This window comes from Notothenia rossii (assembly GCF_949606895.1).
Source record: "Notothenia rossii genome assembly, chromosome: 1".
Classification (NCBI taxonomy): domain Eukaryota; kingdom Metazoa; phylum Chordata; class Actinopteri; order Perciformes; family Nototheniidae; genus Notothenia; species Notothenia rossii.
In genome coordinates this window covers 65,401,408-65,426,663 of record NC_136912.1, presented here as the reverse complement: position 1 = coordinate 65,426,663, position 25,256 = coordinate 65,401,408, and the positions used below count along the sequence as shown (strand labels likewise).

General features: G+C 38.9%; 2 protein-coding genes and 1 long non-coding RNA gene across 8 annotated transcripts in view; 1 reads left to right on the top strand and 2 right to left on the bottom strand.

Moving 5' to 3' along the window:
- Positions 1–249: 249 nt before the first annotated feature.
- LOC307025296 overlaps positions 250–25,256 on the bottom strand; it is a 36,697-nt gene continuing 11,690 nt past the window's right edge. The window contains exons 2-4 of the long non-coding RNA XR_013804138.1: positions 3,501–3,618; positions 2,775–2,815; positions 250–1,580 (exon numbers count right to left, since the gene is read on the bottom strand). This is a non-coding gene — a long non-coding RNA (uncharacterized lncRNA). The remainder of the gene's footprint in view (positions 1,581–2,774; positions 2,816–3,500; positions 3,619–25,256) is intronic.
- Positions 8,963–14,076, top strand: LOC307031820 (G2/M phase-specific E3 ubiquitin-protein ligase-like). 3 transcript variants are annotated; one of them, XM_079669260.1, is made up of 13 exons: positions 8,964–9,176; positions 10,019–10,136; positions 10,271–10,383; positions 10,504–10,813; positions 10,939–11,030; positions 11,430–11,471; positions 11,699–11,766; positions 11,850–11,942; positions 12,049–12,359; positions 12,468–12,646; positions 12,796–12,968; positions 13,101–13,315; positions 13,427–14,076. In XM_079669260.1, the coding sequence occupies exons 1-13, from the start codon at positions 9,129–9,131 to the stop codon at positions 13,666–13,668; spliced, it is 2,004 nt and encodes a 667-aa protein (XP_079525386.1). In that variant the 5' UTR covers positions 8,964–9,128; the 3' UTR covers positions 13,669–14,076. The 3 variants fall into 3 exon arrangements, with proteins under 3 accessions (XP_079525387.1, XP_079525386.1, XP_079525385.1); XM_079669259.1 differs by having other exon boundaries at positions 8,966–9,176; positions 10,271–10,392; XM_079669261.1 differs by lacking the exon at positions 11,850–11,942 and having other exon boundaries at positions 8,963–9,176; positions 10,271–10,392.
- On the bottom strand, positions 14,532–18,554 carry LOC307031831 (uncharacterized protein). Of its 4 annotated transcripts, none has more exons than XM_079669288.1 (5): positions 18,330–18,554; positions 17,517–17,616; positions 16,235–16,976; positions 15,412–15,630; positions 14,532–14,948 (listed from the first exon to the last, which is right to left on the bottom strand). In XM_079669288.1, exons 1-5 carry the CDS (start codon positions 18,375–18,377, stop codon positions 14,732–14,734), a joined length of 1,326 nt encoding a protein of 441 aa, XP_079525414.1. In that variant the 5' UTR covers positions 18,378–18,554; the 3' UTR covers positions 14,532–14,731. The 4 variants fall into 4 exon arrangements, with proteins under 4 accessions (XP_079525414.1, XP_079525415.1, XP_079525417.1 ...); XM_079669289.1 differs by lacking the exon at positions 18,330–18,554 and adding an exon at positions 18,112–18,321; XM_079669291.1 differs by lacking the exon at positions 15,412–15,630 and having other exon boundaries at positions 18,330–18,553.

Sequence of the window (25,256 nt, the reverse complement as noted above, 5' to 3'; positions counted from 1 at the left end):
GCTAATTTGTTACAGCTAATTTTTTTTGTTTATTCCAACTTGATTTTTTAACCCTAAAAAAATTAAGTTGAGTCAAGTGAAAAATATTGCTTCTGTCTAAGATATATATTTACATTCACGTAAAGTAATAAGATGATTCATTCTGAAGACCGCACAACATTTATTACTTTGTTATAACTTAATTTTTCCTTTTGGACTAACCTCATTTATATTAGATCTAAGTAGAGTTTTTAAGTTTGTGAAAACAAATTAAAAATAATACTTCATTTTGTTGCAGGCAATATTTTTTATTATAGCTTAAAATATTTTTCTTTTATTACAAAGCAAACACTTTAATGTACATCAATACAATACTGTGTTTTGTTTACTGTAAACAAATTAAATTTGACTTATAACACTTTGTTTAGCTCAGTTCACATAAAGACAGGAATATTCTCTTCAAAAGACCTTAACATTTATTGGGATGTCTTTAAAATATGCATCACCTATTCTGTTTTATAAAATACAATATGTTTCTAATTCAAAATAAATCCATCGATAAATTAATACAATTAATTGATAAAATTATGCAACCAATTTGCACTTATGTAAAAAATAAATAAAAGTAAATCAAGATCACTTTGGCTTTTAGCCATTAAGAAGGGTTTAAGTAGCATTACCAGAATCTGTGAAGTCACATTGTTTTTTAACTTCAAATGAAACATACATAGGCCAAAGCAATTAAGCAACGAAAAATGCAGCTCAATCCCTAGCATTGCAGTCTTTGAACAAGGTTGGCCTTTTGTGTCAGTTCAATCATTTCAACCAGATACGAGTTCTTGTAGAGACTGAGCTGGAGGGTGTGGACAAGATGTCAGTATCGTCTGATTGAGCAGACGCTGCTTCTTCACAGACGGTAAAGTTGTATTCTTGGACACCATCATCAGGTATTGGGATGACCTTGATAGTTGTCAAATCTTCAAGGTCAGCAGAGGATGTCAGGTTGACTAGTGCATCTCCAATGTCTCTATCTTGATATTGCATTCTAAAAGGTCCACCTATAGAGTACCACAGTGACACGTCCTAAAACCCGGAAGTAAGTCAGCATTTTACCACTTCCGGTTCCTTCGACAAAAACAACAATGCAATTTCTCCATAGGATTTGGGAAAATAGCTGGAAATAAGGTCTGTGGTTGACACAAATTTAAGAGACGGATCATGTTTTGTTCAGCCGGATAATATCCACATGTCTACCCTACTTTTATAATTTTCGGATCATAAATCTATTGATCATAAATCTATAAATTAGATTTATGATCCGGCTGAACAAAACGTGATCCGTCTCTTAAATGTGTGTCAACTACAGACCTTATTCCGAGCTATTTTCCCAAATTCTATGGAGAAATTGAATTGCTTTTTTGTCGAGGGAACCGGAAGGAGTTTACTTCCGGGTTTTAGGACGCGTCACTGTGGCACTCGATTTCACACACTTTGTCTCTGGAATTCCATTCGGCAGAACTAGCTTCCTGGTGTCATCGGGATTCAGAATAATTTGTAACTTGGCTGGCGTTTCACGGTCATCTCAGGCAACCCAAAAGGAACTAGAAAAAACAAGAACATAAACAATAATATTAGTAATAGTGCAATGATACACTGACAACTGAATGTCAGTGTATGTCTCACAATAGTGACATGCCTGGAATGGAAGAGCAAATGATTGCCACCAGTAGCTCTCAATAAACATACAGAAGTAAGGATTGACTTTACATGCAGCAATATTAATGAATTGCAGTCTTGTATTTTTTATTTACTTGTACAATACATACTTTTTCTCATTTAACTTTAATATTTTAAATTACCTTACTTAACTACCTACGTACCTAACTAGATATATTATCACTTGAGATTAGAGTAGAGTAATGCAGCGTCCACACGGCAGCGTGCGTTGAAGCTAAATTCAATCACATCAATCTCCCGCCGCGGACACACAAGCACGCGGTTTGATTGGCTAGAGCTTGTACTGGCATATAATTTGATTGGCTGACGCTTCCGTCAAAGCTTGAAAAGTTGAACTTTTCTCAACTTTTGAAGCGAGCAACGGAGACAAAGTGAAGCGACGGAAGCAAAATGCAGTTCGGCGAAGCGTGACGTCAAAGTTGAAGCTTCAACCAGGGTTCAAGTTATAAACTGAGCTCTATTGGGTCTTTACAACACACACACACACACACACACACACACACACACACACACACACACACACACACACACACACACACACACACACACACACACACACACACACACACACACACACACACACACACACACACACACACACACACACACACACACACACACACACACACACACACACACACACACACACACACACACACACACACACACACACACACACAAATATGAAAAGGTTCAACTACGCACACACATCATCTTGGCTCGCTTAGCACGCTCAAAGGCATAGATTGCGCAAACTTGGAGGTGCAGTGCAGGCATATTGTCATTCAAGAGATGCGTAGTTCTTTTGGAAAACAAGTTTTGAGTTCAGCCTATTCACCTCGTTAGCATAAATAATACTCATTACATTGACAGATGCATTATTTTTGATTAAAATAATGGTTGTTGGTAATGTATTAACGACCCACACAGATGTATGATTTCACTGCGTCCGTTGGCTCCCACATAACTTGAACCCTGGACGTAAGTCTCCATTTTGGGTTTTTCAATACTTTTTAAAACGTACATGAAAACTACTTGCAGTTCATTTTGGAACTTACCAAATCAGCATACATTGTGACCTTCAGTGGAAACAGCAAACCTGTAAACACAAAGGAAATAAATAAATAAACAAGGTGTATTTAAACAATCTTAACCCATCATAGATCACCCTCAAAGCATGGTCAACAAGACGGGCAGCGTGTTACAAGGAGATTCGGGTTGTTTCCCCCTCCCCACTGTTTACAGTCCCCTCCGGAGCGGCGTGGTCCGAGTACGGGTTACTGCAGAGCAGAGATACACCTTCAGCCACATAACTATAGCGGTCCCGGAGCTTTAATAACGGCTCGCCAAAAGTATAAACATCTCTAACGCTGGCTGGGATCTGGCTGTTAGTGTATTTAATATGCTGCGGTGTTTTTTATGAGCGGAGCACGCATTGAAAATGACCTGGTTCAACAGCTTAAAAACTAGCTGGCACGTAGCTAAACTTGCATAGCCCCATATAAAATACCTTATGTGAAACCAATATAACATTTGCAACTATTTAAACTTTTCACTAGTCAAACCGACACAACAAAAAATCGCCACTTGCATGATAAATGTAGGAAAATTATCGGGTTAAGCCATCCTTAAAAAATGGTTACACGTGGTTAAACGTTGCTAGCTAACACATAGCAAAATACAAAGACAGATGGTAAATTAGTTGTTTATCTTGACACGACACTAAATGGATAAACATTTAAACATAGTTTAAAACAAAAAAAGCAACCATTTCAAATCCTTACCTTATTTAAAAGTGTTTTTGGGTCAGACACTCTCACAGACAGTGGGTAGCGGTGTAATGGCGGCTGCAGCAGATCTTGAAGACACCTTGCTTTGTACGTCACGTGGTCATGTGACATGCTTGGAAGTGAAAATAACGATTTAGGTTGAATATTGTTTTTAAGTTATTTCAGGGGGGGGGGGGTGTTTTGATTCTGGGTAAACGGAAAAAATCATGTCAAAAACGGAAACCATGATTCTTAATTAGACCTATTTAAAAATGTACTTTGATTAAATGACACAGTCGTTACACTTTTTTCAGTCAGGGAGGGTGCACCGGTGCCAGCGCTGTTGTTATTAGCTTCTGGTGCTAGCTGCTCTAACGAAAGAAGAAGATGTTTCTACAATGATGTGGAGGGAGAGTCCTCTCGAGTCAGACTGAGAGGCTGATGACTAAAGCTCAGTGAGGTAAAGGACTCTGAGTGTTTAGATAGTTCACTTTAGTCTAAGTTATCTCAGTGGGTCTTGAAAGCAATTATAGAACCCTGAAGGCAGGAGAGACTGAAAAGAGTCAAGGGAAGCTTATAAAAGTTAACAGCATTTAATTACACAAAAGATGAGGTGGTGTACAAAATGAAATGTGCGATTGGAGGCGCTCTCCTTATCCGACCAGTCAGTACAGGTCAGGGGGTAGAAGAAGAGGTCAATTCTTGGCTTGCTCTTCCTGATGTCATCTGAGGTCTTCTCCTATTGGCCGGCGTCGTCGTAGGGCGGGTCCAATGCAATTCCTGCCTTTTTCTGTTGCTAAATTACATCATTCTGGTGTCTGTGGTTATTTAAACATTCCCTGATAAACGTTATTCAGCGTCAATAAATGAGTGTTAATCCCAGTGTGTTTAGTGTACAACATGACATGTCATTTCACCTTCAATTCACGATTTGAAAACGTAGCATTTTGCCACATGCTAATGCTAACCGGAAATGAAGAATTTTCAGAATAAAAGTGTTAAGTTAATAGAGTGGCGAAGTCCCTCCCCTTCCAGTGGACCTCCATGGGACCTTATATCGGAAAAATAATGTATTGAAGTCAATGGGGAGAGAAAGATTAGAGATGAATTGTGCCACGAATTACACATATGATGTTTGTCAATTTAAAAGATAATTTTGCAAGTCAATTTTTTTTAAATGTGTCGTAAAACTGTGAAGTTACACATTTCTTTGTGTGAAGCGCTCAATGAACTACAACACTGGTCTTACACACGTCACCAACACCAAGATGGCCGTCACGTTGGTACATTTCACCTCTTTCTTTCAGAATGAAGCGAAAAGTATTAAAAGAGGTGAAAATCACTACAAGTCTGGGCATGTTGAGAGCTGTACATACGAAAAAAGGGAGTTAGTCGGTTCCGTAAGAGCCAGCATGCGGGACCGGCTTTACAAGGTTTCAGTGAGTAACTCAAGTGTAATGTGTAACGTTAATGTCAGCTAGCTAACATTAGCTAACAAGGTACACTCTCGTGTTTTGTTTTAGTTGAGAACGAGCAAGAGGTACTATTACTGGTATGATAACAACCTGGTACAAAGCACACAGGCATCTTGTTAAAGTAAGTAAGTACAGTAAGTAAATGTATTTTTAGCTATCTGGAGGGAATACATCAGTTATGACAGCACTTACGCGACTCTGGGATTTGTAGTCTTTCTAGTTGCGTATTTTTCATAGTCTTATATTTCAACAGTTTTAAGACAAACTTTGAATTTTTTGACATGGAAATGATTTTTTAAGATTGACAAACAACATGTGTAATTCATGGCACAATTCAAACGGGATCAATAGTTAAGTTTTCTCTCTCCATTGACTTCAATGTATTATTTTTTCGGAATAAGGTCCCATGATGCAGAAGTAAGTGGGCGTGACTTCGCCACTCTATAGTGTAAACTTCCGGTTTTTCAGAATAAAACTGATTTAAATTAAATAGTATATTTAATTCAAATGACGCCATATCAACATTGATTTGAATTTCTAGAAGTCTCAAACGTTTTGATCACAATTTATGTAAACACATATTTCCAAGGCACTCCTTTATAATTATTGGGATAAAACAGGTTTGAAATCATTCCAATGTAAACCAATAGGACAGTAAACCAGACATATTGTTTTAAACTCGAGATAAAAAAATATGCATAAATAAAATAGTAAAATAAGATATGAATGAGCAACAAAAATAAAATACGTTGCATGTATTTGTTATTGGCTATGGTAGGTTATTGGTTATGTTCACATACTTATTTAATTATTAAAATGTAAACCAATCTTTTTCGGGTGTTAAGAGTTGTACCCCCTAGATCTAGTCTCTAGTAATTCTGCTTAAAGTGCACCAGATTGAAGCATTTTAAAGTAAAATGTTCAAACATTTCTTCCCGGTATGCCTGAGAAGGCAGATATGCTTTTTTTTTTTTTTTTTTAATGGGGGGGGGTTTCCTTTAAAAGTTGGACTGTTGCACTGTTGTAGCTTCAGTGGTTCTCAGGTTCAGCAGTGAATATAAACAGACTGATTAATATGAATATTACTGTAAACTAACCTGTGTAAAAGTTTGTCGAATAAATTTAATTTTGTTGGTGGAAGAAGCATGTATCATTTTTTTACCCTGCCCCTCATAAAATCGGAATTGAGAACCCTTAAGAACCGGAATCGAAAAAATAGAATCGGAATCAGAATCGTGGAAATTCAAACGATACCCAACCCTACTTGTAGCTTCGGTGCTGCTAGCCTCTTTCTTCTTGTGAATTATATTCTTTTTAGAAAAGAAGTCAAGTAAAAAATGTTTGCCTGCCATTATAGAGCTTTTCCGTTAGCATTCTTGAGGGAAAGAGCTGCCTGGCTCGCCGTGGGTGTGTCACCCCCAGCTCGCTGCGGGGTCACGAGCGTGATGACGAATCATCATTTTTTAAGGAAATAGTTTTTATTTGTTATTATAATTACTGTGAAATGTATTATGTTTTTGTCATTATTACAACAAATACACACTTGCAACTGATAACACTGGCAATGATTTTATATTTATTAGACTATTAAAAAAAAAATCATGCTCCAAATAAGTGGGGGTACGGTGAACCCCGGCGTCCAACGCCCACTTGACCACTGGTGTGGTGGAAGACTTTTTTGATAACGATTGCGGTCCGTTTGCGTTATCGTCCTTGTGTGGCTCCAGCCTTATTCTTCGGGAAATGCTGAGACAGTGCCTCCATGTCACAAGCGTCAACCTCAGCAAGAATCCAAGTCTTGTGTTAAAACTCTCAATGCTCCTCCTTGACAACATGTTATCCAGCCTCGCTTCACTCTTGTCAAAAAATTAGGATGTCATTCAAATACAAAAAATAACAGTAAAACTTGTCTTTCAGCTGTTCCCCAAGGTCTGAGACACACAGCTGTAACATTAGTCAGACCAAATGTCATCACCAAATATACATAATGGCAAAGGAAGACCTTGAAAAATGAGTGCAGTTGTCAGCCCGTAAGATGTCATTAATCACTCTTAGTAGTGCATTTGCTCTGTTGGGGACAAAGGCAGTTTGGAATTATTTTTAATTGTGTTATTTTTCTATATAGAATTTCAGAGATGAATGAATTCTCAAAAAAGCTCTAATTATTTGGTTGGTTTGGAAAAGAGCGCAATTTTAAAATAATATCAGAATCAGAAACAGCTTATTGCAGAGTTTACATATACGAGGAATTTCCCTTGGTGTATGTACATGGTGCATACATAAACACAGTCAAAGAAGTTAAAAAAGAAAAACAACCAAATAAAAAAAAACTATTATATGTTAAGATATAAAAAAATATTGACATGAAATCTGAATACACCAAAAAACTACGTACAGTATAAGGATTGCAAAGTACTGAGAATAATCAAATATATAAAATGTGTGCAGTATTGTTAAGGTGGCAATATGTGTAGATACTGAGAGAGGTTGTGTACACAATTGCATAATATTCGAAGGAGATGGAGGCAGAGAAAGGGATTAATAATTGAGAAAAGGCTGGGGCTCAAGGTAGGCAGTATCTCTTTAAGGAACTTTGGGTGGGATTACATCTAGAGGGCATGAGGACAGGTGCATATACGATAAAATGTTGATAAGATTTAGCAGAGTGAAATGGGTGAACTCTGCATGGGTCTTACAGCAGCAGTGTCTCTGTAATGCAGCTCTAACCCAGTATCTCTGCTGTCCAGGTCCTTTGGGAGTACTGGTTTTCATGGCACTAAAATATAAATCTGTCAGAGCCAAGATTTGAATTACACATTAGCCACACTCCCACCCCTTCAGATGCTTCTGTCTCCTGTACCGCAGAGGAAAGGATACTCAACCGGCAACAGGGGAGCCTGATATTCATCATTTCTATTCCTCTTTGTTTCCAAATTTGTCCTTGTACTGTTCAAATTCCAATCCCTTTCTACATCTCATAAACAAAAGCAAAGGAGACCGACAGACAGAAACAAAGGCTACATTAATGTATTAAATCGATGTTAATCCATGTGTGTGCTTGTGGAATTAATGGACGTGCCGTTGTCCGTTACAAACTCTTCAGCTACAACCCTAATTATATTTAAAAACATTTTAGAAGGCCTCACGAAATATTTTGATGTACATTTAAATGTGAAGTGATGTGTGTAATGTGGTGATTGACATTATTCACCCACGGATCTATGGGTTGGGGTATTTTTCCGAACTGACTTTTTAGTTACCCGGACTTCCTGTTGATGTGAAATCCGAAAACATATTTTAAAAATAAAATAATAATTTATTCCGAGTTTGCTTGCTTTGGAGGTCATCACATAACAGCATTGTAATACATGGTTTGGCTGCATTACATATTACATGCCGTGGTTTGCTATTTATAGAGCCCTGATGAGAGGACTTCTAGACAAACAGGAATAACTGCCGCCGAAACTGAATATGTGACGTGGATCATAAATATATCAGCAATTAAACAAAATCTTCAATTTCTCTTCACAATATACTGTAAGTATCAATACTAATTCCGCTGACTTTTATATTTGATCCAATCGGTATATTTAAGCAATAGCTCACGACAGGCCGTGGTATATGCTCATTATATCACAGCTAAGGGGCGTGGTTCGGCCCGACGCGAAGCCTGAAGTGAGCTATTGCTTTTATAAAACGGTTACCAAGTGTGGCAATATGAAAGAAAAATACACACTCTAATTTAAATAGTTTTTATTAGTAAATAATAACGATATACCGAATATCGCGGTATCGCGGTAAATAAACTTCCCAATACCGTCGTGACACTGACAAAATCTACCGCGATTTTGTTTTTTAAATATTATTTTTTTAAAACACTTTTTTTTTTTAAACCTTTATTTAACCAGGTGGTCCCATTGAGATCATCGATCTCTTTTTCAATAGAGACCTGTACGGTGGCCCTGAGAGGCCAGGGTGCTGCAAATAAAAGAACGCTGCAAATAAAAAAAACGCTGCAAATAAAAAAAACGCTGCAAATAAAAAACGCCGCGATGCAAATAAAAAAGCCACAACGGAAGTGAATTACCGGGGACTATTATTGCTGATGCACATACGACGGAAGTTAATTACCGGGGACTATTATTGCTGATGCACATGCGTTTTTTTTATGCGAGAGAAGAAGAAGGCTGGGGGATCTCCGGGAAACATCTCATGGGTAAGTTTATAATGTTAAAGTTACACAGGATGTAGATAATATCTGTCGCTGCCGTATTTATGACTTTAAATGACGTTATTTTGTGTGTGGGAGCAGATTATGTGTGTAGTGTATAATGTTAGTAGAACATAGCTTTGATCAAAACTGCAGAAAGCTATTTTCAAGTTGTTTGCTTGTCTGTAAAAACTGTTTGATTCTGCTCGATTTATCCGTGCAGCTTGAACCGTTTTAAATCTAGACCACACACACACACACACACACACACACACACACACACTCACAGACTCACAGTATTCTTGCGTGTTTAACTGCCTGAAACTTGTCTTGCCCTTGTCAGTGGGGAATGTCGTGATTAAGACACACTTGCAATCCATTTTGGGAGATTCCTTGTATTAAGCCAGCGTTGAAAGTAGTACTGATTAGTCTTTCCAAATGTGTTAGTGTTATTTAAAAACTAGTGCAGTGCCCGTTCGGGGCATGGCCGTTCAAAGCTTGTGCCTGTACTAAGCGGACCGATTGTTTGGCTCCCATAATTGCTGCTTGCAATGTTGTCCGGGGGGCGTACCGGAGCGCGTAGATTCGTCAAAAATAAAGGTTTAGAAAAATGAATCCCAAAAAATTCTAAATGAAGGATGCAAATCATCATGCAATCCGCAAGCCATATCCGAAAGCTTAGGTCGATCTGACAAACAGTCAGAGAGATATGCGAGCCACAGACACACACACAGACACACACACACGGACATTTCTTGCTTTATATATAGATAGATAGATAGATAGAAAGATGTTCATGCAATTGAAGCGCAAAGCAACCTAATGATACTTTATTTGTTTTCTTGCAGGTCATAATGTATTGTCCTTTTTGTGGACAGCAGCAGGACTCTAAATCAGCCTTTTGCTGTTCATGTGGCAAGGACCTCAAATTCCTGTGTGATGTTGATAAAACAGGCACAAGTGGAGGTAATTTTTATTTTTTTATTTTTTGAATTAGGCTTAGGCAATGTACACTCTATATCTTATGAGTATGGGTGAGAACACTCTATGTCTCTCTGTTCTTTGTCATTGACGATTGATTGGACTCTTATTTCAAGCAGAGGCTACAGGAAAAAGCACACTGGAGTTATTCCGGACTTTCCGGAGTGTAAAAGAGAAGGAGAGACGAGCAGGTTTTAAGAAAAAAAAAACACCATCAAAAGACAACCTGAAGGTTGTGAAGGTACATTTTTTTGCTGAGATAGACTAATAATTTGCCGACAGTCCATTCTGTCATGTATTTATAGTGTCACTGAACTAGTTAACAGTCGCCTATTTCGTTGTTTCTCTGTAGATTTCAGTAGGCCTTATGAGGCTGAAAGATGGTGTACTGAAGACTGTAAGAGGAACAGTACTTCCCCTTTTGATGCGACCAGAGTCGGATGCGGACGAATTGCAGAGAGCTGCTGAGCAAAAAATGAAGACCTTCGACAGAAATTTACATGGTGGTCCCTACGTACTGCTCTACCCTGACGGTACAAAGATAACTAATATACCAGGAACAGAAGTACCCTTCACTCTAAACGAGTACAAAGAGGTAGTGGGGAAGGCCTACCAACGTATCACACTGTACATTTGTACAGCTGAAGATTTCTTTACATCTTGTAAGTAATTGTGAAATTAATTACCAACCAAGAAGAGCTTTTTAAATTGATTTGTTTGTCAAGGAAAGCACTCTGTTGTTCTGAGTAGTCTAAAATCCTCTTATACCTGTTCTTGTATTTCACAGCTCAGGAAACCAGCTCTGAATCCAACTCATCGGATTCAGAGGTGATCATCATGAGTCCAACTTCTGCAGAATTCAATGCAGCTGATACATTAGTGAGTACTACATTTGTTGTATCTTAGATCGCTTATATTGTAAATTCTATCTGGAAGTGAAAATGTTTCTAGATTTCACATAGACGGCATATTTTTACGATGAAACATGTCCCAAAATAGCATTTTAAATTGCGGTAAATGTTGCAGCGTCCTGGCTTACACATATTATACAAACTTAAGAAAACAACTTTATTTAGTGCAGATCCCTGCAAAATCACACCATAATAATGTGTATGTTTTTCACTGAAAGTAATAATGTAAGAAGGATCATTCCCCCTGGCGCAAATCACATACACTTTCTGTTAGAATAATAGAATTCAATATTTATGTTCAAATGTGTTAAGCTCTAGTTCTGTCAAATTTGAAGTGTCACACTGATATATTGTTTTTTACTTCCAGGTATGGGAACCTGCAGAGTCAGGCAGTGATTCAGCAGCTCCGGTAATTGTGGCTCCAAAACATTGTCTTTTGTTCACATTTAGCCTTGTCTGGAAATATTGTCACACAATTAATTTCTTAAACTACATGAAATAACGTGTCACACTGACCCAGAGATCCACGTTTGTGTACATTAGAATAGTCTTTTCTTTCTAAATCAGCCCTCAGATAGCCATGATTTAAAATACTTCAACTTACCTGTCCTATCCCTGTTATGGTTTGTGATTCAGGTCTTATTTTCTGACTCACAAGAGGGCCCAGGAACATCAGGAGGTGTGCTGGAAACTGCGTGCTATAGGTATTATACTTTCCTTTCTACAATTCAAGTATGTTTTATATGAAAACATCAACAATGTAAACTTGTGTATGTCAATTTCTCAGCAAATATACTCAGCTGTATGCGCCCATTGTAATAGAGGATAAGGATGACTCAGACAGTGTTGAGTGCAGTCATGACATTCCAGAGGATACAAAGTAAGAGAAAAGTTACCCTTACTTCAACTGTGGTTGTTATTTTTCCTGATCAAAAATGTGTGCTATGGTGTACCATTTCACATGGTCATAATTTATCTGATGACAGGGTGGACCAGCAATCACTTTCTGAGATAACTGCAAACCTGGCCCTAGAGATTGACCATCGAGCTGTCAGCAGATTTAACATCTGTCGCTCGAACATCTGGGATGGAGCAGTCAGAGGATTCAAAAGGGCAACATTCTCAGAAAAGAAAGACATCCTGGTGAAATTCTCTGACGATGAAGGGAGGTTTGAGGAAGGTCTCGATACAGGTGGCCCCAAGAGAGAATTCCTCTCCCTTCTCATGAAAGAGCTGAACAAACGGCCCATATTTGATGGACCTGTGGAGAGCCGCTACCTGGTCTACAATTCAACAGGTTCTGTTTTGTGTATAATGTTTTAAAAGAACCCATATTTCAACCTTGCAGTGTTTTCAAATATAGAAACTGATTTAATATTTCTTTATTCTGCATTATCTTGGACAGCTATCAGAGAGGATGAGTATTATTTAGCAGGGAAGATGATTGCTGTGTCCATTGTGCATGGTGGACCAGGTCCTAATTTTCTGTCAGAGGATCTGGTCAGCTACATCTCAGGGCAGAGCAGTTTCAAGGCATCTGTCGGAGACATTACAGATGAGGAGATAGGGAAAGTCCTACAAGAGGTATGAGAAGGGTGTGAAATTCTAGAATAGGTAAAGAGAGAGTTTTGTCCACTTAAACCATTCTTTCAAGATATACTTCTGGCATTACCATATTTTATAATTACGTGTCATATTTGAAATGTGTGGGACTCTGTTATCTCTTCTTTTAGATTCAGAATTCACCCTCAGTGGAGATCCTTCAGGACTTGATGATACGGAACAGTGCCATGTTGCAGACTGCTGGGTGCTTCAGACATGTCAGGTCATGTGAAGAAAAAAGAATGATAGTAGAGGATTACCTGAAGTGGTACATAATCCACAGGAACAACACTGCAATCGAAAGGTAGGTTTTTGTATTTCATTGTTATTGCTAAAATAATTATGAAAAACGTGTTGCTGTTGTCCCATTTTCTTGCTTACTTACTTCTACATGATGCACATGTATCTTTGCATGCATCTTTTAATTGTATTTTAGATTCAAGGCTGGACTTGAAAGTTTGCAGTTTCTGACAGCTCTGCAGCAGCATCCGACGGTCCTGACCCCTGCTCTCTGTCATGCCGATGTGAAGCTGTCTGCTGCAGAGATGGAAAATCTGTTCCAGCCTGAATTTAGTCAACAGGGAAGCAACAGAAGGGCTCAGGAAGAGAAAGCTATGAGTTACTGGGCAGATTATCTTCTCGATTGTGAAGGTTAGTCAATTTGCTCTTGTCTGATTTTTATACACACAGATTATAAAGAGTTCCGGTGTTGATGTAGATAGTATTTACTGTCAATTGATTCCAATGTTCTCTACTTTTTAGAAAATGACAGCTCAGTGACCTTGGAGGAGGTGTTAATGTTCGCTACAGGTGTGCCATGTGTGCCTCCTGCTGGTATGAGTCCTCTGCCACGCCTTCAGTTCCTATGTTCTACAACGTCAACATTCCCAATGACAAATACCTGTGCCAACATTTTAAAGCTTCCTCTTTTGGACACTTATGGTGCCTTCAAAGCCAACATGAACTTTGGCATTAATAATTCCCCCGGCTTTGGGTGCCTTTAAACAATTAAATAACTTGTGGTAAAAGTTAATGTTCCCACACACAGTAGCTACACAGTCCGTTGTTTTAATGTTGCGATCTGTCAGACCAAAATGTTGTGACGTAAGAGAGATGTGAGTATTTTTCATGGCAGATTTGTCCTATTTCATATCTAACATGTGAACAACACCACACATTTGTATTGTATTGTTATTGTATTCTCGTTAGGTAGGTAAGGTAGACCGTGGTTAAATCAAGAGTTCAGAACATGTGTTAAGATGTTTTACAAATATTTACATAAACAGTAAATAAAGACTGCAAAAGGCACCTTGTTGTGCAAATTTTGTTTTGCCCATTTTATCAACATGTTTTTACATGGACTTTGTGAAAGAGTAAAGCTGAATGACTCTTCATTAAATGGTTTAAAAGTGTTTCATTTTAACGTAAGGACTTGTTTTTCTACGTATAGCATATGTTACACACTCGCTACAAAGATGACACAGCTGTAGCTGGTTCACAAGATTTTATTCTCAGATCCACTGTGAAAACAGAAATAACAGTAGCATATGTGACTGATGCAATGAATGAATGTTATTGTTGATTCATCAATTTGTTATGGCCTGTGTCTGAAATCACTCACTACTCACTATATAGAATTCCCTATATAAGGAGTAGGGAGTAGTGAATGAGTGATTTCGGACACGCCTTGGTCTTTAAAATGTCAGAAAGTGAAGCCTCACAGAGAACAAATTAATCCAGCAAATATTCACATTTTAGAGGCTGGAACCTGCTTATATTCAAAATTAAAATCAATTACCAAAATATTAGGTGTATAATCTTCTGACGATCGACCATTCAACTGATAACACGGATGTAACACTAAACATGTTTTACAAAATACATGAATATGCTGTATGTTTATTTAAACAAAGAAAGGTTTCAGTCTAATGACTTATGCAAAGATACAAGCTGAATATTTCACTGGACTTATCTACTCAGAATTGCAGCATTCTAAATAATATTCAACCTACATTGGAAACTTGTACACACAAAAAAGGTTCTGGGGGGCTGGTGGGGCAATGTATTCTACACTCCAGACATGTTTTTCATGGAAATGTAATTCTGAACAGCAGCTGTCCAGTTCACTGGTGGAGCCAACCCACTCCGTCTTTGCAAGTCCACAAAATGCATCTCCAGATTCTCATCACCACACAAATTGTACTGGGATGATGCTTGCATGATGCCATCAAAGTGGTGTAGGGCTTCCCAGGACACTGGAAATCCACACTCCCTTCCGCCAAACCTATGACCAGTCATAAATTGAAACATGAGTCAAGTGATTACAAATGGATCATTTAACCCCCCAAACATGCTAGATAAGCATTATAACTAAAACTCCATTGAGTCAGTTCTTCGTTAATTAAATCCTAAACAAAGAGCTTTGACTTGAGAAATTAATCTCAGGTTGACAGCAGCTCTTTCAGTCAAATATGGTCATTCTACTCACTTTCTAACACAAGGTACTTTTTGGAATTGAGTAAGATAAATCGACAGAATAGCTTTGGATATCTTCTGATTTAGGTTTTGTGTTGGAATCCATTTTTAGTCGTTTAAGACTTGAAATCATTTTTGAAATAATGAGTTTTCAGACTAAATGAATCACGTTATTTATCAAGTGACAAACTTGTCATATTGGGCTGATACACCAAATTATATGAAGTCAGATATATTTTAAAGTAATATTACCAAACAATTTGAATACAAACCTGTGAGGCAGGTGGTACATGGCATCAGGTTTACCTGATGGACACTGAGACAGGCGAACAGGTCTGATGGTGTGGTTGTTCCACAGCTGTCTGTACTCATCGATGTCTTTTTGGAAGATGCCCAAAAACACATATCGCAGCAGACACTTGTGCTCATGGCTCCCATTGAAGAGGTGCCTCTCTCTAAGGTCACTGAAGAGCTCGATCCAGAACTGAGTCCTAATGGTGGAATTCAAAACTTTTGTATTTCATGAAAAAAAGACAACTTCAAGTAAAAAGTCACAATATTTCTAGAGATGTTGAACATTTCTTGGTGCGCTCCTACATTATTTCATTTGGGAGCACATAAACCCCCTTGGGAAAATGTTAGTGTACAGCTCTAATGTAATTTCACAATTTTTTTCATCCAGATAGATTTAAAGTATTTGGGCACCTCTGTACCACACACCCCCACCCACCCACACACACCCCCCCCACACACACACACACACACACACACACACACACACACACACACACACACACACACACACACACACACACACACACACACACACACACACACACACACACACACACACACACACACACACACACACACACACACACACACACACACACACACACACACACACACACACACACACACACACACACACACACACACACACACACACACACACACACACACACACACACACACACACACACACACACACACACACACACACACACACACACACACACACACACACACACACACACACACACACACACACACACACACACACACACTATTGGACCTGACCTTAAAAGGCTATACCTTTGCTTTCTGAAGAAAGACCACCAACTCTCGATGCGCTGGTTTGCAGTTGAGGTACCATACATGTGACTGAGGGCTCCTGCAAAATCATCTGTGTGTTGAGATCGTAATGTGCAGTTAATGGCTGCCATAGTGCCGTTTTCAGTTCCACAGTCAGTGCGAAGGCGGGCTGGAAGTAGTCCAAACTCCGATACACACTGCAGGTAGTACTGCGCAATGATGCCCGGATCGTTGTTAGTGCTGCCACTCCTGAGCCACATAACTTTCCTTGAAAAGCCGTCGATGCAGCCACTGATGGCAATACCAAAGGGTTTAAGTTTATCATATCCATCAGCGTGCCACACTTGGTTTGGTCCTGCTGTGACGTATCCCCTTCGGACAAACCTTCGCCTGGAACGAAGTTGAACACCAGATGGATCTAGTCTGGAAATCGTCTGTCTAACATCCTCCCTTTTTACTGTCAGGTGATACTTTTGTTGCAATGTCTGCCACATAGCTCTGTAACCCAACAGCCGACCCGAGCCTCTCAGTTCATGTGCAACAGTTTGGTGTACAGTGCCAATGGGAGTGTAGTCTGTCCTTCTTGTTAAGCCAGCGTTCTGTAGCCTCCTCTTTAAGGTCCTCAGACTAAGAAAAATGTTGTGTCTTTTTTCTAGAAAATCAAGTATCACTTCATAAGCGTGTCCCTCCGTGAAGTACTTGTGGATGAGGCCTGCCTTGATTCCTTCATTAGATGCTGTGACTGAAGGGAAAAGACAACAGTGTCATTAGGAATGAAACTTAATAACAAAAAACCTATTAAGAAAAAAATGAAAATGTATCAGTAATGAGGAAAATACCTGAAATGTTTGATGCATAAGTGTATGTTTTCAGTATGTTCAATGCGTGAACAATTCCAGACATGAGGAGCAAAAAAGAAGAGAAATAAACAGGCAAAGGACAACATATTGGGATACTTACATAATTGGTAAGGATAAAAATACATATCAATCTAGAGGTAGCAAACAAAAAGGTACCCTTTTAATGCCTGTATTTGTGCATAAACGCATCAGAAGGCTCAACCCTCAGCACATGAAGGAGCACATAATTGGTCAACTTTGGTATTTCACCTGATTTTTTTACTTGTTGGCATTTTTTTTTATCAGTAGTTCTAAATCATGTTGAAATTGCCATGACTGACAATAATATGTGTATAGCATATATTAAAATGGCAACAAATCATATACAAATAAGACATTATCACTGTACTGGTGAAATTCTTGACTTTTAAGGAGGAGCTTACCATCTTCGAGAAAGGGAGCCAAACATTCAATGTTGCTGCCACAGGAGCCGCAAAACCTCCCAAAACACCCAGCAGTCCCACAATATGGACAATACATTGCCTGTGGAAAAAGAGCAATGTGAATGTTATTCATTTGCAATTAAGTAACAGCTACTTGGTAAGCTATTGCAGCAGGTAATGTTACCTGCAAACAGCTGACACTAATTTAACAGCAGATATCAGCTGCAATCACTTAATATCTGAACCATGCATCTACAATGTCAAAATACATAAAAAAAAAAAGAAAGATTTAAAGCCAGTACACTTCTCAAAGGAAGCACGTCTTGGATAGGATAGAGACCCTTCTCTATCTCTAAGCAGGATAAGAGACCCTCATTTATCTCTAGACAGGCACATTTAGATGACATGTTGATGGAGTCAAGATTGACTACAGGATGTTAGTGAAGATCTATACTTGTATGTATTCAATATAGGGCTGGGCAACGATTATAACGCGTTAACTTGCCCAGCCCTAATTCAGTAAAAGTTGTTCCTTCAGAGCATGTTGAGGAGAGGACCCGAGCTCGTCTGTTGAATAAAGGCATATTCAACTTACTTTGTGTGTCTTAGCATCATCTTTAAGTCCCGGTCGGCTCAGATCCGTTTGTTTAGAAAACAGCTAACGTTAGCAGATAAAAGTAGCTATGTTCTACTAACATTATACACTACACACATAATCTGCTCCCACACACAAAATAACGTCATTTAAAGTCATAAATACGGCAGCGACAGATATTATCTACATCCTGTGTAACTTTAACATTATAAACTTACCCATGAGATGTTTCCCGGAGATCCCCCAGCCTTCTTCTTCTCTCGCATAAAAAAAACGCATGTGCATCAGCAATAATAGTCCCCGGTAATTAACTTCCGTCGTATGTGCATCAGCAATAATAGTCCCCGGTAATTCACTTCCGTTGTGGCTTTTTTATTTGCATCGCGGCGTTTTTTATTTGCAGCGTTTTTTTTATTTGCAGCGTTTTTTTTATTTGCAGCGTTCTTTTATTTGCAGCACCCTGGCCTCTCAGGGCCACCGTAGACCTGTCCAACATGGCAGCAAGTAGGTTACAACATGAAAATAAAACAACAGATAACACAAAAGGACATCGTATTTACAGGGCCACATTTACACACCTAGAGACATGTACCAACCATATATTTATATCTCACCATGTCAATAAGCCTGGCGTTAGACTTTTTTGCTGTCCGTCATTTTGACAGACAGGATCGTAAAATATCCGTCATAATCCCTTATTACCCGTCGGGTCTGAACAGTTCACGATAGAGCATGCTCGTGAACTGTCAACGGGGGGCGGTGTTATGCCGTGTGTGCATGCACCTCGCGGGACGGGCACAGCGTAAAGCAAAACCTCCCAGACGTGTATTGATCTGTACGGCAAAGTACGGTTTGGAAACTATATAATTTCCTTTTGGAGGGCATGCATAACACGGCATAACACCAGAGCCTGGCTGCGGGGAAACGTTGGCGCTGTTTCGAGTTTGTTCTAATCTGTCAAAATGACAGACTGCTTTCAGATTTTTCCGTCATTGTTAAATAAAATATCCGGTTAACGCGACCACTGGTGTCCCAGCAACATCAGTACCAAGCGAGAGAGTTTTTTCCAGAGCAGGGGATATTGTAAATGCCCAAACATCCCAGTTTATAAATACCTGGAAATGTGGACATTCTCATATTCCTAAAAACCTGTCTGATGATGCTGAGTGAGTGACTAGTGAGTTTGAGTTGAGTTACTTGAAAAACTAAAGTGAAACTTGATTTATTTTATTGCAGGGTCTGATTATTAAATGTCTTTGTTTATTTGTGAGATGCAGTGGCATAAAGAAAATGCTTACTTTGTTTGGTAGTACTGGTAGTGAAGTATTATTTGAGTTATTTGAAGTATTAAAGTAACGTGTTATGGCAGGAAAGTTCAATCTGGTATATTCATTTTAATGTCACCTTATATAGAATATGTGTTAAACTTGTGATTTCTGCATTGAGTGACTTCTGCCTAGCAGATACCAAGAAGAGGCCCCTAGGGTCTCTCTGTTAATTATCAATAGTCCTTGCAATTAACAGGGGAAGTCCCAGATACATTTTCAGATAATGTAGTTAAAGTCTTGTAGAATTAATGTTTATCTCCTACACATCCTGCAGGCCTGGAGACTTGGGTCACCCAGCAGTAACCAAGATAAACGTCCTTTTGAGCTTATCAATAAAATGTATTCATTCCTAGTAAGCTGACTTTGGGGTGAAGGGAAGTTCAGGGAAGCCATTAAGCCACAAGAACAATTAAACTTCTGTTAATCAACCAAAACTCATGACTTTCAGGGGACAGGACATTCGGACCTATAACAAGGGTCACTTCCTAGAGAATATGTGTGTGTATTTCTTACTGTGATCAGATGTCCTGTATAATCATTTATCAACTATTCCTGTATTAGTGTTTTATTTGATTCCTCTGCTTTTATTCTTTCATATGTGGGTACTGGAGGGCTACAAACAGTGTGGAGAAATTAGCTTAAACATGTTTTATTACTCTATGGGAAATGGAAGCAGCATGTCAAATAATCAGGGAAATCTACTTGTTTTAAATATATGTGTGTGGTTGATTACTTTGTATTAATAATAGCAGTATGTGTAAAGGAAGCTGGAAATATGCAATGTGAAACCTTTTATTTGAAATAAAGTTTCTGCAGGGAATATTCTTAAAGAACAATAGCTCAAGTGTCTGGAAGAGCTGCAGGCTAAATGAGTGTGCGGTACTTTTTACTGCTTGAGATCAGAGCTGATGTTTTCCTCTTGTTATTATTGTTTGAGGTTAAGGTAACTCACATGTGTTATTTGTATAATCCAACTATAAAAAACTATATCTTAAAACTATCTTTATAAAATGCCAAAAGTATGTGAAACTTGCAAGGAGGGGTTTGTTATCTCGAATGTAAGGGTCGCCTCTGGCTCGCGCTGATTGGCTGTCTTTTCTAAGTGGAGGACCCCTCGGGGGGGGGGGGGGGGGGGGGGGGGCAGCCGCATAGCTCCTCCTGGGGTTTTGGATATAAGCCGATGTTTTCTTTAGACCAGCCTCTTCTTTTCTTCAAACTGACCAGATCCGTGAGATTGGAGGAAGAGCAGGAAGTACTTCCTTTGTGTTTGTATTTGTATTTGTATTTGTATTGTTACTTTTTATCATTAAAACAAGATTATTGTTTAACTTGCATTCTGGTGTTTCTTAATCCCTTCCTTTTTACGAATTTACCCAGTTTATCAAACGACACGCGGAGACGAGGTTGGTTTTGAACATCCTCCAAATCTCCAACAGTAGGTACAAATACACTGGTTTTCTTGTTCCAGTCTGTTACTGTCACTTTGTTTTTGACACTTTAAAATACTGCTATCCTAAAAAAATGCTGTAAAAATCAGATTTATTATGTAATAAAAAAACATTTTCCGGGTAAAATAATTTTTTATTGAAAAAAAGATTTAGGAATTTTTTTCTTCTTCCCTTTATTATTCAACATCGCGATAAATACCGTACCGTGGACTTGTTATCGCGATATTATCGTACCGTGAGTTTTTGGTATCGTTACATCCCTAGTAAATAATGATGTTCAAAATAAAATAGTCCCTCCGTTGCCTTCTGCACGAAACCTAGCGCGAGGTGGTTGCTATGTAACAACACTAAAAGCTAGCGAACATATTAGACAGAGAGCGTTTATCCATTATTTGGCTATTTATTTACATTCATTTTTCTATGTTGCCGTTTATTGTGCAGCCATTGAAAAGCTGTCCAGCATCAGTAGAATGGCTTCCGTGGTGACTTGTATAGGTTGAGGTTGTTCTAGGCTGTTGCTTGGCGTGGCGAGAATATTGCTCCACTTTCTCCGTTTCCAGAGATTGGGCTTCCAGTAGCTCTGGAGAGAGCTTTTGCACCTGTGGCCACTAACGGTCATAATTTCTCTGCTTTGTCAAGACCCGCATCAGAAAGCTTTTGAATGGTGGTACTTTTCCAGTTGGTCTACCTGTTCTTCACGTTGCTCTGCATGTCGTCATTTAGGTGCTTTTTTTTCTGGAGATAGGCCACTGCTCCATAGTAAGACCCCCCCCGAGGGTCGAAGTTAATCTTAAATGTTTCCATGTTATGCTTTGTAAGTTTGTTTGTTTGTAAGTTGCTTTCCTGCAATGTTAACTACTGTATGTTTAAGCACTTATTTTAACTGATATTATACATATGTATTATACTCTTATAAGATGTATGTAGATAGTATAAGAAATGTGCAGAATACAACAGTTTAATGGTGGAGGCATACACATATATTGGTAGATGTCTTGTAATGCACTCTTGAGGAACCTGCGACCCAAGTTTTTCATCTCCGAACTTGTCAGGTATTCAATAAATAAAGAACAGAGAATTATTAAATATAAAACACAGAATTTGTGTGATTATACTAAATGATTTACAAATAAACATCACTGCATATTTACAACTGTTACACATGTTGATGTAGCGCAATTGTTTCCAACTTGGGATCAATAAAGTATATCTTATCTTAAGATGATCAATGGCTACTGCCATATGTGCCTCTGAACCTTGACAAGTGCATGTTTCAGGCTTATCAATTAACAACAGGAGGGGTCACAGACATAAGACCAGCTGTTAAATAAAGCTCTTCTGACCTTAGCTGTCATGCAGGTATTAATGCTGCCCATTATGGGCACAAGCAATTTTCACCCATTTATTAATTATATGTTTTAAATTTGAGTGTTTCCTATCCCCTAAACCTCCAGGGATGTACACAGTTTAATACTGGAAACTTTTTATTATGGGAAATACGAAAACGTCTTTTAAAACTACAACTCCCAGTAGAGACGTGCCATAGAGCATGTTGCAAAACACACAATAGCCAGCATGTGTAGTTCTGGGGACGGGGTGGGAGAGGGGGGGATGCTGTGGACCCGTTCAAATCCAGTTTTGGACAGTCTGCCGTGGTTCCATCTAGGGCTGTGCGATTATGGCAAAAATCATAATCACGATTATTTGGGTCAATAATTGATATCACGATTATTTTGACGATTATTCATTGACCATTTATTGAACTTTAAAACAAATCATATTTTACCAATAATCAACAAATCAGATCAACAAATATGTTGGAACGCACTTCCAAAACCATACTAAACATATATTAATATGATAAATAAAAATAAATTAGACCAAAATAAATTAAATCAAATATGTTGCACTGCACTGTCCCAACCTACTGAAAACTCCTTAACAGCTAACATTTTGGTAAAACATATTCAACACATTCCACTCAGTTAAACGTTGAAGGCCGGCCAACCGTCATGGTCCAGAAGTAACAGGAAATAAATGTTGAACTACAATTTAAGACCAAATAAAAATGTTTTGGCCACCATGGCAAATGCTGGTAGGGCTGCTCATCTCAAGATTTTTTGCAAGAAACACCAGCCTGTTTACATGGTCTGGTTTTAGAGATGAGCGCAGGCAGGTGACAATATTGCCACCTGTACTGAAGACCCTCTCTGAAGAGGAACTTGTGGCAGTGCTGCCACATATGACACAGGAAAAAAAGAAAAGACTCTGAACCCTTTCTTTGCCATTATATAAAAATAGTGTTGCTACAAAAGTATAAATTAGGCTTACTAATAAGACAACTCAGATCTGAAGCTACACAGGAATCTGCTGCCAAAGTGCAATAAAAAAGACAAAATTAATAGAATCAAATCCTTTTTTTGTTGCATTTTGGTAGATTATAAAAAGAAATGCCTTTAAAATAGGATGCAAGCAACACTAGTTTCTTAACCTGAATTGATAATAGACTATAATCAATTTAAACAGAACAGATCTTAATGTTTGCATTCTTATACAATTTTTTACAATAATTTTAATGAATAAGTTCAAACAAACTAAAACTTACAGCTGATTAATAAAACTAATCTAACTTGAGTTTTTATTATATCAAAAACCTGTTGAAATGTTACTGTTATTTTTACTGTCCCCCAAAAGCGCGTCTGCAGCCTCCAGGAATGCTTCTTTCACAACTTCGCCGTCTTTGAAAGACTTCATGTGTTTCGCAAGAACGTGACTGACACGATAAGATGCTATGGTAGCAGCCTTGCTCTTGTTGTTGGGCCTGGTGAAAATGGACTGTTGTGCATTTTAGCTGTCCTTTCAGGTCCCTCCCCTTTTGGGAGCGTAGGGCAGAATTAGGAGGGAATTCGGTCTCGTAGCGTTTTGTGCACTGTTTTGAAATGCCGCTCCTAAATTACCCTTCTTCGATAAAGCCACACTCGCATTGCAGATAAGACAGATGGACTTTGAATTGGAATAGATACGAAAATAATCATCCTCCCACTCGGAGTTGAAATTATATATTTTGGGCTTTTTTGCTTCTGCCATAATTGCGGTCTTGTGTGTGTGCGGACCGGTGCGGACTGTCACTCCTGTTGACACGGATAACGTCAGTGAAATAGTGCCCACTGCCCACCAGCCACGCCCTGACACATGGGGTGACGCCGGCCAATCACAAAGCTTTGATGCGTTCAAGTGCATTATTCTGGCACAGGAAGATTATGTTACAGGACATTAACGATAACACAGAATATTGTTGTTCTATTTTTAGACACATCTCACGATCGACTGCGAATCTCCCCGCAATCGACTGGTTGGGCACCCCTGGGCTAGACCATAGGTCCGTTGTGGTGGCAAAGTAGTCAGCTGAAGCCACATCTCTCTCAACTTCCCCACGGCATTTGTCACATAGCGCAGGCAGCGCAGACCTGCTGAAATAATACCGAGACGGCATCGCGTAACGCTTGTCCAACGTGTTGACAAGTTGCTTAAAGCCCTGGTTGCTAACTGGGCACATATCTTTAGCGATGTGAAATGTAATGGCACCTGTAATATCTCTGTGTCTCTGCGAGCTCGTCGCGTAGGCCGTTGCTCGGTGGATGAAGTCAAGCGGGCATCTGCTTTTTGTTCGAGGCGAAAGCGCACCCAGCTAAATAATCGTATTTTGTCAATTATGCTGTTTTCACAATCGTCGCAAGCCATAATCGTAATAGCGATTAAAATATGATTAATTGCACAGCCCTAGTTCCATCCCATTTCAAAGTGCTGTTCGACGCTCGGCGTAACCCTCGGCGCACACTCAAACATCCAAACACAGAGCTTGAGGACTATCACAGGGTTTGTCAAGCGAAGCGGAGAGAATACTTACTTCCAGTTGTAAAATTCTCTAAAGCAACTACTATGAGCTGCTCCGACCCTCGGTCCTGACGGACTCCAACTTGTGTTTATTAATCAAACAAATAAATAAACACAAGGATAATTATGTGTTATTGTTGAGTAAATTACAGTGTGTTTAGAAAAGAATACAAAATTAGAAGGAAAAAACGATGAAACAATACAGATTTCAGTATTCTGAGCCCCTAATCTCCCCATAACTGACGGCAAAAAAAAGTCCTACACTATTCAATTAAAATAAAGAAGTAAAAACAATAAGTGTGGCTTGATATTGAGTAAGAAAAAGGTTGATCCAAACTCGTCTATGACCAACATTCAGGGAGCTCTATGCAAGTCATTGGGACGTCCTGCCCGTTGAAAACTGACTCTCAAGCATGGAAGCAGGAAGCTTCTGAACGTGGGGGGGACATTTTTAACAGGGGGTGTGGGGGTCCCC

Coding starts and splice junctions, on each gene's coding strand:
- LOC307031831 (XM_079669288.1), bottom strand. CDS start 18,377: ATGCGAGAGAAGAAGAAGGCTGGGGGATCTCCGGGAAACATCTCATGG. Junction 15,631..16,234: donor TCTTTCTTCAGAAAGCAAAG/GTATAGCCTTTT, acceptor TTCCACCATTAG/GACTCAGTTCTGGATCGAGC. Junction 14,949..15,411: donor ATGTACCACCTGCCTCACAG/GTTTGTATTCAA, acceptor GACTGGTCATAG/GTTTGGCGGAAGGGAGTGTG.
- LOC307031820 (XM_079669259.1), top strand. CDS start 9,129: ATGCGAGAGAAGAAGAAGGCTGGGGGATCTCCGGGAAACATCTCATGG. Junction 12,647..12,795: donor TAGGGAAAGTCCTACAAGAG/GTATGAGAAGGG, acceptor CTCTTCTTTTAG/ATTCAGAATTCACCCTCAGT. Junction 13,316..13,426: donor TTATCTTCTCGATTGTGAAG/GTTAGTCAATTT, acceptor TCTACTTTTTAG/AAAATGACAGCTCAGTGACC.